The 12,020-nt window shown below is 38.4% G+C and overlaps 2 protein-coding genes across 3 annotated transcripts; one reads left to right on the plus strand and one right to left on the minus strand.

The window, feature by feature from the left end:
* Nucleotides 1-1,095: 1,095 nt before the first annotated feature.
* On the minus strand, nt 1,096-9,445 carry LOC135076247 (polycomb protein Scm). The gene is made up of 5 exons (XM_063970730.1): nt 8,196-9,445; nt 7,810-8,107; nt 7,430-7,642; nt 5,087-5,308; nt 1,096-3,603 (listed from the first exon to the last, which is right to left on the minus strand). Exons 1-5 carry the CDS (start codon nt 9,245-9,247, stop codon nt 3,469-3,471), a joined length of 1,920 nt encoding a protein of 639 aa, XP_063826800.1. The 5' UTR covers nt 9,248-9,445; the 3' UTR covers nt 1,096-3,468.
* Nucleotides 9,446-10,548: 1,103 nt separating this feature from the next.
* Nucleotides 10,549-11,791, plus strand: LOC135076248 (aminoacyl tRNA synthase complex-interacting multifunctional protein 1). Of its 2 annotated transcripts, none has more exons than XM_063970731.1 (3): nt 10,549-10,750; nt 10,829-11,329; nt 11,428-11,791. In XM_063970731.1, the coding sequence occupies exons 1-3, from the start codon at nt 10,631-10,633 to the stop codon at nt 11,713-11,715; spliced, it is 909 nt and encodes a 302-aa protein (XP_063826801.1). In that variant the 5' UTR covers nt 10,549-10,630; the 3' UTR covers nt 11,716-11,791. The 2 variants fall into 2 exon arrangements, with proteins under 2 accessions (XP_063826801.1, XP_063826802.1); XM_063970732.1 differs by having other exon boundaries at nt 10,550-10,738.
* The last annotated feature ends 229 nt before the right edge of the window (nt 11,792-12,020 follow it).

A 12,020-nucleotide genomic window follows, 5' to 3' on the forward strand; every position in this document is an offset into this window, starting at 1 on the left:
AACACTTTTTTGACTCTTCGGATCATCGAATCTCAGAAACGCTGACTCTTAGGAGAAAGTGTATAGAAAAATTTGATAGATAATTGTATGGCCTTAAACCTTGTCATACATATTTTTGTGATAAAACTTACCGTTTGGCTGAAAATCTCAAAAACCCGTATTTTTTAAGTTTGACCTTGAATTTTTTTTTTAGCACACGTCGGATCGATGGGGACTTTTCACAGTTAATTCATAATGGTGCTCCGAACATTCGTACCAATTTTCAGCTGTATGCGAATTATTGCAGGGTTCATGTCTAATTTGACTGGACTAATAAATGCCTATCGATCTTATCAATAGATCATAAATAAAACAAGCAAATTAGGGTTGTGGGCATGCCCACAGTGCCCACAACGGTGGATCCGCGCCTGTGTCGTCGATGTCGATTTGGCTATGCATTCACAACGCTACTTTGAGTTTCTTTAGTTATGCTAATTTACTGAAAAAATTGTGAAATCGCTAAAAAAAATTATCAGTATAATCTGTGGTATAATGTATGTCAATAATAATTGTCACCATAACGACACAGCTTTTTGGGTCGCGTGCGCTGGGCCATAAATTGAACTTGATTACTGTAATGAATGACGCTAGCTACATCTGACTCATGAATGTCAGTTCTGTTTAGATAAAAACATAATTCACCTCTTCACCTCTCTGTAACCATTCCATAAAAAATACATTACAATAGGTCTGTCAATTGATCGTACTACGATGTTATGTAACACCTAGATATTATTCCATGGTGACATATAATTATTTTTAGTAACGGTCACTGTCAGGTATTAAAAATATGTGTATACCATTGAAACAAACACTTTTCATTTTGCATTTTATTAAATTTATTATACACATCTGTTTCCAATTATGTAGTCGCCTATGTACATAAAATTATTAAAAACTCTACATTTATAAAATAAAAGTGTTTATTATCATGAAAATAAGTTTAATAATCCTTATTGTAATTTAATCCTATATACACAGACCATAGTCGAATATGTACTTCAGTAACAGTTAGCCGACTTATACGAAAAACATAAATAATAACGCTTTATATTAATTACTTACTAGTATTCCGAAAAGCCAAATAAGGCGCCTTACAGAATAAAATACCTAGGCAATCTGCCAAAAGCTTGCTTGAAAATAAAAAATATTTAAATAAATCGAATCCTCTATTTTGCATAATTTTTTGCCTTCTTTTCGCAATTTTTATTTTCGTTACAAAAGAAATGTATCAATGTAATAACTAACGCAAACTTAAACGTCATTATCAATATTTACACAAACGAAATAGGCAATTATGTATAACCTCCGTACCTACACTATGTCATGAGAAAACTTAAAATACACATCAAGATTAATAATCCAACATAATATTTAATTATTATTCATTACATATTTATCCATTATTTATCACGATAACAATAACATTGAAATATCACATGACGAAATGTTTTAACATTATAACGCTTCAAATGGCAAAATAAAATTAAATAGGACACAGCTTTAAATAAAAAATACATGTAAAATGAATCATTCACACGCGGCGCAGGCGTAGGCCTCTCGGAAGGAACATTGGACACGCTCGGGACGCGTCGGCAGTCAGAGTAATGGACTGTTTAATTCTTCAACATTATGGGCCTTATTGCAAAAAAGTTAAACACACGTTGAACATTTGTTTAAAATGTCATTTTCACACTACATGTCATGACAATTTAAACAAACGGTTGTTTAACTTTTATATTATGCCCTATACCTAAATCTGAATATGCATGAAATTACAACTAGAGTAGCATAATCAATGTCATTCACATATTTTTATTTTTATTCTGTGATGACGTCCAAGTTCTTTTAAGTACACCTAAATTATTGAAAGGCACTAAACCTAGTCTACGATAGAATATAATTATGTATTCTGTACAGTATGTTGGAAGTCTGTAATGTTTCAAGTACTGACACCACTCAGGCCACAACAGACGCACGACTAGCCAATCATAAGGGCTCCTATTTTGTTAGTTAACTTCCTTACAAGAGGTTATGTCACTATTCAAATACAACAACTTTTACTATAAAACTTATCCAAATTTCAAAATCTTCCCCTCCATACCAATTCTGATTTCAATGTTGTGCCATAGTAAAATTTCTTGCATTTGAGCAGTTAAAGAATCAGTAGGAGAAAGTTAACTATACAATAGGACCCTGAATAATATTATATACAATTTATAAATTTGTATGTAGGTATATTAGAGTACAGCCGATAAGATTAACAATATTTTAAGAGTTTACTGTCAATAAAGCCTTGTTCGCACTAGTCGAGTAATTTAGTAGTTATGCCCGTTTTCACCATCAATCCCGAATTTTGAAGTGACCCCTATAAACAAATGACAGGAATTTTGTTTTCATAGGGGTCACTTAAAAATTAGGGAATAATGGTGAAAACGGGCATAACTCGCCTCTAGTAACTTAACTACTCGCCACTGACCAAAAAACCGTTCAGTCGGTACAGTTGGTCGAGTGACTGGTCGAGTAAAGTTTACAAATAATTGATTTTTATATGAAGTCGACTAAACCGCCCAGTTTGGGACTCGTTTAGTCCATGAGCGAGTGAGCAACAACGCGTGGTGGGGGCGCTGCTCGCCTGTCAAAATAGAACAAAATGGATTGGCTCGACTATACGATTTAGTAACCTACTCGACTAAATTTTTGGTGTTCGGATACGATTAGCAACTAAATTACTCACAACTCGCCTAAATTACTCGACTAGTGCGAACAAGGCTTAAGCCTTGATCACACATACCGAGTAAACGGGAGAGACAGTAAAATGTTTACTCGGTCGAGACAGTTGGGTGAGCGAGTCACATACTCGAGCGCTCGGCCGAGCACTCGGCGTAATGTTTATACACACAGAGTACTCGGCCGAGAGCACTGTCTCGCCCGTTTGCTCGGTACGTGTGATCAAGGCTTTAAGATGAGCACTTACTACATTAAATGCAATTTAACTCATTATACACTTATTTACATCACTACATGATTATTTCGACGTTTATATAATTTACAGAAATAACGAATCATTAATAATAAGCAAGTCCAGAGTAAGGATACGCTTAGTTACTAATATTAATCAAGGTAAAATAACAGTGAAAACAGGAGATCCATACAGTTTAAATATATGATCAGAGTTGAGCAAATGGAATAACTCACAAATTTTGCTAATGTATTGAAGGTGCAATTAGACAAAACACGTAAGACTACTACTATTATATTGATTGAATGTAATAATATTCTTATGAAAACCACTTCAGATCAACATTTAGATTCTGAAAAAACGGAAATAATTAATTTATCATTAAAATGCAATAAAATACACTTACCTTAAAAATATGAAACTTATAGTTTCTGACTCTAAGAGTGTTTGAATTATTGTATAACTACTTAAGTGCTATAATGTCGACGATTTTTAATTTTCGAAACTAAATTACAAATTTTTAGAGCTGGGCCTAGTTTCAAGCCCATGTATTTCATCATCATGTCTGAGTTCAGCAGCATGAGCGCCTTCCCGTCGATTTCCTGTAACAGAAGTTATTATATTTTGTTTTATTAAAATACATTTTAAAAAATGGGAACTTGAACATTTTTAGTATTTTGTTGTTACAGCAGCAACAGAAACGCATCATCTTTGAAAATATCAGATCCTGATCACCGTTCATAAATGTATTTCATGCCTGGCGACAAACAGCCGTAGTGTAGTAAGTGCGTAGTGATTTAATAAATGCTACTGACAGCGCCACTCTTGTAGCGAAATTTTGGGCCGACCCTGAATAGGTTTGTTGTCAACACGATAAGAAGTGTGTATAGCTCGTTTCATCCACGAAGACGCGCCCCAAAAATTTTTGGTCGCGGGAAGCGCAGGGTGCGGGGAGTTTGATCCAAACAATTCGAGCGTTATTATTGTAGTGTGCGTGTGCACTCATTGATAATTTAGCGTGTACTTATAACGCTCAAACATTAGCGGAAAAATGATGGGGCGCATCTTCGTGGATGAAACGATCTATAGTGTGAACCATAGAGAGATGCCAACTAATGCGCTGAGTCCGAAACAGTGTCGCATTGAAATTCACACACACAAAGTAATCAAAATATTTGCTCATTATCCACTGCGGTATCAGTACTCAATGTTCGAATAATCTTTAGTACTACGCAAGCAATATAAACTGTTTACATTATGACGTCGCTGCTGCCATCATTGCTGTCACGAGCAATGTGTTCTTTTTGGGCATATTGCTGCGACACCGGCCCCGCCCCCTTGTCACATCTCCCTTAGTTTCTGTGCAGTCTAACTTTCCCTGGAAAAACTGGCCTTCACTGGTTGGGTTTTTATTGGAGGTCAAGCTGTAGATCCTGGTTACACAGGTTTCAGCCACATTTTAGCGGTGGGAATGAGAGGTGGGTTAGTCTCGTGGCCTTCCCCAACGTGGGCCACGGCATATGCTGAGTGGAGTCCCATTGCGATGGGCATCGCTGTTGCGACAGGATAGCACTGCTCAGTTCACTTTTTATTTCCTTGTAATATTTATGTGCTACTTCTGTCTTTTTTTTCTGTATACGTTCTGTCCTTAACTAAGTGATATTCATCGTAAAGGCCTATTCAGACCTAAGCGGTATTCGCTACCTTCTGCGGCAGAGAAAACCCAGTGGGTATGCGGTAATAATACTGTTCAGACCTAAGCGGTATTCGCTACCGTCTGCGGCATAGAAAACCCAGTGGGTATGCGGTAATAAACTGTTCATACCGCTCTAGCTGCGGTACTTGATACTAAATACCTGAGCGAAACCCGCGCGGTATGTACCTCTACCCACAGCGGCAGCGAATATCGCTCAGTCGCTCTAGCCGCGATACTTGATACTAAATACCTGAGCGAAACCCGCGCGGTATGTACCTCTACCCACAGCGGCAGCGAATATCGCTCAGATTTGAATAGGCCTTTATAAATGTTTCTTTCTTTTTTTCTTGTTTAGAGACTGTGGTGTGAACCCTAAAAAGTGTACTCACATGTTTTCTAAAGAGGTCGGCGTGTGCTGCCAGCGCCTGGTCGGCGGCGGCGATGAACCCGATGACGTCTTCCACGGACCAGTCGGCGGGCGGCGCGCCGGGCGCGGGCGGCGGCGGCGCGCCCGTGGTGGACGACGCCACCTCGGGCCGCTCCGGCGACACGCGCGCTAGCTTGCCACCCGCGCCCGAACTCGTGCCGTTCACACCCTCCTCCTTTTCCTCCTGGAATTTATAATTTGAGGTCTATACCTCTACTCGGTACGAGGTTGATACTATTATCAATGTGCCAATGAGGATCATTTCGATTTTTAGCTGTGAATGCAGATTTATAGGTCTAAGAAATCCTTAATATACAGTCCAAAAATTTTTGTTCTACGACAAAAAATGACGAAGTTATAGCCAAATTACTAAAAAAGTTCACTGACCGCCCGGCGCGGGACCGATGACGTCACTATATCCGATCAGAACGCTGCCGGCGTACTGCGTGGATAGAAAATATTTTTTTCTAGCCAAACTATCAGTTTTAGAGAAATACTTGTTATGACATTTATTCATCAGAATAAAGTAAGCTATCGATAGGTAATTTTTTAAAATAGAAATTGTGAAAAATATCGCAAAAAATCCATACGCTCATACGATTCAATGGAACGCGGAGACCCGATTAGGGTCTCCGCGGTGATATATTTGGCGATTTATTCAAATAAAGTGTTCATAAGTGTTGTTAGAGTCATATCTTCGTCCAAGTAAAATATAAAAATGTATAAATATTTTAATTTATTTACTTCTAACAATAAGTATAGCTGAGGCAGATACACTCTGCCTAGGCAACAAGACATTGCTATGAAGATCATTTCGATGTGCAATACCTACCTGTTATTTAGTTTTTCTAAGTTAAACCTACGTACCTACCTATCTATTCGCCGTTCCCATTGGCGGGCCAGCTGCTCCCTCCTGGAAATCTATTTAATCTTAGCCTAGAAGCTGGGTATGACTCCCCCGCCCCTCTCCTCTCCCCAGGTCATAAGCTGGGCATGACTCCCCCCTCGGCCAGAAGTCGGGTATGATTTACCCCCCCGGCCAGAAACTGGTTATGACTTGACCCCTCCCCCCAGGCCATAAGCGTAAGCTGGGTATGACTCCCCCTAGGCCAGAAGGTGGGTATAACTTACACCCCCCCCCCCCCCCCCCCCCCCCTAGGCCAGAACCAGAAACTGGTTATGACTTGGACCCCCCCCCGCCCTCCCCCCAGGCCAGAAGCTGGGTAAGGCTAGCCCCTCCCCCCAGTCCATAAGCATAAGCTAGGTATGACTCCCCCTCGGCCAGAAGCTGGGTATGAATAACCCCCCCCCCCCACCCCTAGGCCAGAAACTGGGTATGACTTGCCTCTCCCTACCTCTTACCAAGGCCAGAAGCTGGGTAAGGCTTGCCCCTCCCCCCAGGCTATAAGCTGGGTATGACTTATCCCCTCCCCCCCCGCCCTCTAGGCCAGAAACTGGGTATTAGCACTCATATTATGTATTATTATGTTCAATACAAACAATCATAAAGTTACACTCGCCCCAACCGCGTCTCCGCATTCCATCGAATCCTATAAAAATGTGGTTTTTGGACATGGCGATACTTATTTTTCACAATTTTTATTTTTAAAAATTACTGGTCGATGGGTTACTTTTATTTGATGAATAAATGTTATTACAAGTTTTTTTCTAAAACTGATAGTTTAGCTGGAAAATAATATTTTCCATCCCAATAGTACGCCGGCTGCGCTCGATTCGGATATAGTGACGTCACGCGGCCCTGCGTACGTTGACTTTTAGCGGCAAAAACGGCCTATGTTTATTACTTAATATCTTCGTAAGTAATGGTCCGATTTGGATAATTCAAAAAGATATATCTTTCTTATGTCTTAAAGTTTAACGTAGATACTAGTTTTATTGAATTTTCTACAACAGTACTGATCCTCATTGGATATTTGCCACCACTCCCCAATAATTCTAAAGCACAACTTTTTTTAAAAGGCACTTCTTTCTGGTCTTTTTATAGATATCCGATTATCCGGACTTCGCGATTTCTAATTACCGATTTGAGGTCTGGACCTATAAAAACGGAAGACGCCGCCACCGTTACACGGTACGGACGTCGTTTAGTTCATTTTTAAAAGAAATGGATTCATCCAATGGTCTAAAATTTAGATTTTTAGAGTCTAAATGATGTATTGAAAACCCTTTCTATTGTAAAAAGTTATTTATTGTTTGATTTCACTTTGAAATCGATTATACGGAACACCCCTGGTTTTAATTGATCCGGATAATCGGGATTCTACTGTAATAATAAAATACTCACACTTTGAGGTCTTTTTAGAGCAGAAGTGACATTATTTGAAGTGGACTCCCCACAGAGCGCACATGGCCGACCAGCGGCATCTCCAGTGTCCAGCTCTATCATGCCCACACAGCACCCGACGCCTGCACATACAGCCTTTAACCAATTCTTTAATTCGTCCATTGTTAACTCTGATGGCACTTTAACTGAATAATTTTTTGAACCAGTGGTGACCTGAAAAAGGCATAAAATACTTTAGATGTAAATAATAATTGAAATTCCCACTCCTTATCTTTTATAACTGCTTTGGATAATCATCAAGACAATATTAAATTAAGTCTAAATACTGAGGTAGGCTAGTATAATTAATTTTACTTCTAATAAATAAATCAATTAATTACCTGCACATTATTTATATTAGAATAGCTACTGGAAGCTGTGAGTATTGCTCGGGTCAATCTTTGTGGGTCTGGATGGACACTCAGTAGTTCTTTCACAAGTGCCTCTGCTGCCCCAGAGGGCCCTGTTCCGGATACTGCAGTCGGTAATAAACTGCTTCCGCCAGAGCAGCTACTACGAATGCGTAAACGCACCACTGTTGCCAAAGACGACGTCCCAGGGCTACTCGAATTACTAGCTCCAGTAGACCCACCTTCAGGCAATGCTGGGTTCGGAATACCACTAGGTCGTAGCTTAAATCTGTAAGGAAAATTTTATATTATAAAGTTACATAATTTTAAGACAAAAACACCTCCAAATAGTTAAGTTTAGTATGTAAATTATTTACCTAGATGGTGCAGTTGCACTCTTCTGGCCAGGAGCTTGCAAGAGGTGCCCAGCTCTTGCACACCAGCCGACTGGGAATATGTCCCTGGAGTCGTACTTGCACCAGTAATCAAATGCACCTCTCCAACCATCAAAAGTCACATGGATCTGGTCATTTCTAACAGCCCCAACAGTAGCACAACATATTAACTGTGGATTCTTTTTGTCTACTGCTTCCAACTTCTGACCGACTACAAACATATTTGTTTTAGGAGTAGGGGGCTCTGGTTGAAACACTTTTGCAGGGGCCATTTCAGCACCATTCAATGTCTTCAGCAAAAACATCGGCCAGCTACTTGCATTCATTCGAAAACCAAGGGGAGGCTGCAGCATTCCATCATTTTTTTCACAGTGTCCAATTGGATGAATATCTCCTGCGTCAACCAATCTCCAAAAGTCATTTTTATTATCACTACCATCGAGCCTCAGTCGCAAACGTGGACCTAGCACTCCAACCACAGTCGCAATACATGTAGAAGTCAGGTTACGTGGGTCCAGTGCCTCCAGCTTCATATTTACTTTAAAATCATTCACTGGAGGAATTGCTGCCTGTTTAAAACATTCCTGAGGTGCTGCAACACTATTAGTTTCTTTCATATATTCATTCCAATCAAAATCTAGATAAATGTCGTAAAATGATCCCGTAGAATTATTATTGGCATGATTTTCGGACCCATTTGCGCCGTTACCTGATTGAGGTGAGGTCGTCCTTTTTTCATTTTTCTTTTGATATTTATTCAAACAATATGTAGAACAAAAATTCTTGCTGCTTGAAGGAGCATTACCGCGAATAACATTGTCGCAATGAAGACAGGCGCCTTTGCTGTACGCTTGTCTAAATTCAGACAGGCAAGTTTCAGAGCAAAATTCTTTTTTGCCGTTTTCAGTGGGCAGAACATATTTCAGTGGGGTTTTGCTTTCTGCACACCATGTACACGTACGCTTTGGTGGCCTTCCAGGACCACGTATTTTGCCGGGAGCAGGCCCCGACGAGCCGACAGTGTTGTTTGACATTCTATCGTGTGGCAATTTCAATACATCATCAAACGTGGTAAGCCAAGAATGTTAATACTGCGATTACATTATACTCGGAACAAGCACAAGATAACAATTTTATGATTAAATTTAGCTTGATTTCGTTGAACAAATATAAACAATGTCAGAAAAGTATTTATGACGCCGTTGCAACGGCCATGTTACTTTTTACTTTTTTTGTTCAATGTCATGTCAATATGACATGACCATTGATCATAGACTTGTTAAGTTCTTGTACACAAAACGAAGTGAATCCAATTATACGAAAGTTTTCGATTCGAATCATTTTCTCAGTAGTTTTTATTTTAAGACAGTGAGCTGTCGTTTAGTAAAAAAACTTACCTACGGACTTTTTCAACGGACCACAAGCCACAAGCGGACTTCAATGAGACTACGGAAATACGGTTCCGAATACGAAAATGAGAGAGGATCCGCTTAGTACGGTGCACGTCAACCTTTACAATGTTTTTTTTTAATGACCACCACAGATAAGGTTAGGACACCGACGTAGTGACGTCAGCACAAACTAAGTATCAGTATCTCGCTCTCTGTGGGCAGACTTGCTCTTTCTAAATAAACAAAAAATATAAAATTGCTCAAATTCAATGAAACCAATGTAAAATCTTTATTTCTTGACATAGGTATCATTAAAAATGATAAGTGTAGTTACTGGTAAAACGTTTTAGGAAGAAATTACTGTAAAAAATTGGAAAAATGTTTACAATGATCCAATGTCGGAAATCACGAAATAAACACTTACGCGTGGAATCTTATGTCACTTCCAGGACAGCACGTACTACCGCAACCACGCACTACAAAATTTTGCACCAATTCTTGTGATAAAACAATGATTATTTCCTGTAAACAATCTCAAACGAAATTAACTGCTTAATAAACAAAATAGTAAACAACCGCCATGATGGGCCGGATTGGGCCGATGTTGCCACATGGTACCGATTACCCAGGAATTGGGATTGTAATTCCCTGATTCGCCAACACATTAAGCCTAAATGGCCGACAATTTTGTGATTTTTTATTTAACTAGGTAATCTTAGTTTCAAATATTAATTATTTATTTGTTTAACTTCTGATTTGGTTAGTGTATTGGCTATTTCGAAGAATTTACAAGGAGATTTAAATCAGAAGATAGCAATACTACAGTTCACACTAAAAAGAGAGGTAGGGCCGCAGAGAGCGAGATAGATATAAGTAGGTATTTGACTCAAGTTTTGTTCCAAACTCTGCCCTCCATTTTTATCTGTAGCTTCATGGTGACGTCTGATCTGACAGATGACAGTTGGGGGTCCACATAAATTCGCTTTGAGGTTAGAAAATAACCTATAAATTTATAAAACATATCTGATGGTTGTAACAAATATAATCCGGAGAAATATGTCGCATAATGTTGTTGCTAAACTTATCAACAATGCAGAAACAGCCGAAAAAAAGCTAGCGGAACTGCGGAGCAAGGTTATAAAAGACGTAATTGAAATTTATTCGTACTTCGTCTTCGTAGTACATAATTTTTTTGTATAGTTACTTATCTTTTTACATTTTTAGCTAGATGAAATAAAAAGGTTTAAGCTTGAAGAAAAAATCAGAGATCTCAGTAAAGAAAATGACATACTCGCTATTAAAGTTGAAAATGCCAAGGCTGAACTTATCCGCCTTGAAACTTTGAAAGGAATTAAACAATATTCTATACCTAGCAAAACTACCTCTGCAATAAACAATAATGAAGCCGCACCGATCAAAACTGAGATCCAAGAAAAGCCAGTAATCAACAAAAAGGAAAAGAAAGAAAAAGATGTTAAAAAAACTAAAGAGAAGTCAAGTGATACTAACACAATTGATACTGTGGATGTGAGAAAATTAGATTTTAGAATTGGTAAAATTATCGAAATCAGTAAACACCCTGATGCTGATTCCCTTTATGTGGAGAAAATTGATTGTGGGGAAGCAAACCCACGAACTGTTGTCTCAGGACTTGTGAATCATGTTCCAATTGACCAAATGAGAGATAAAATTGTGATGGTGTTGTGCAATCTGAAACCTGTCAAGGTAACTGTTTGAGATTTTAAACAATTATCACATTATTATTAATTTACACATTCATATTTTGTAACTTCTTTAAAACTGATTGTTATTGCAATTTACAGATGAGGGGAGTTACATCAGAAGCTATGGTCATGTGTGCATCATCCCCTGAGAAAGTTGAAGTGTTGATTCCACCTAGTGAGGCAGTCCCAGGCGATCTAGTCTCTTGTGAAGGATATCCTCGAGAGCCTGAAGCTCAACTTAATCCCAAGAAGAAAATATTTGAAACCTGTGCCCCTGATTTGAAAACAAATGATGAAAAAGTTGCCTGCTACAAAGGCAATCCATTGGTAATCCCAGGAAAAGGACCTGTAGTTGCACCCTCATTAAAAGGAGTTAATGTTAAATGAGTATTAATTTTTTCACTTTACTATTTAACACTGTTCAGTGAATTTATTTATAATAAAATTAAATGCTGTTTTACAACTTTTGTTTTAATACTACTTCCTTATTTACTTTGTATTGAAAATGGTAAAGACAAGACCACTTAAACAATAATTACCATAAAATATAATTACCATAAAATTAGGTAAATAAATATCTCTCCTGAATACAGATAACTGAAATAATGTGTTTATAAACTTTGAACTAATGATTTATTTATGAATGTAATGTGATGCCAAAGGTACAAAGGCTAACTTTATTGTATTAAACA

The sequence above is a fragment of the Ostrinia nubilalis genome, chromosome 11 (assembly GCF_963855985.1).
Source record: "Ostrinia nubilalis chromosome 11, ilOstNubi1.1, whole genome shotgun sequence".
NCBI lineage: Eukaryota > Metazoa > Arthropoda > Insecta > Lepidoptera > Crambidae > Ostrinia > Ostrinia nubilalis.

Coding starts and splice junctions, on each gene's coding strand:
- LOC135076248 (XM_063970731.1), top strand. CDS start 10,631: ATGGTTGTAACAAATATAATCCGGAGAAATATGTCGCATAATGTTGTT. Junction 10,751..10,828: donor GGAGCAAGGTTATAAAAGAC/GTAATTGAAATT, acceptor TTACATTTTTAG/CTAGATGAAATAAAAAGGTT. Junction 11,330..11,427: donor GCAATCTGAAACCTGTCAAG/GTAACTGTTTGA, acceptor TGCAATTTACAG/ATGAGGGGAGTTACATCAGA.
- LOC135076247 (XM_063970730.1), bottom strand. CDS start 9,247: ATGTCAAACAACACTGTCGGCTCGTCGGGGCCTGCTCCCGGCAAAATA. Junction 8,108..8,195: donor AGTGCAACTGCACCATCTAG/GTAAATAATTTA, acceptor TTTTCCTTACAG/ATTTAAGCTACGACCTAGTG. Junction 3,604..5,086: donor CCGACCTCTTTAGAAAACAT/GTGAGTACACTT, acceptor CTTCTGTTACAG/GAAATCGACGGGAAGGCGCT.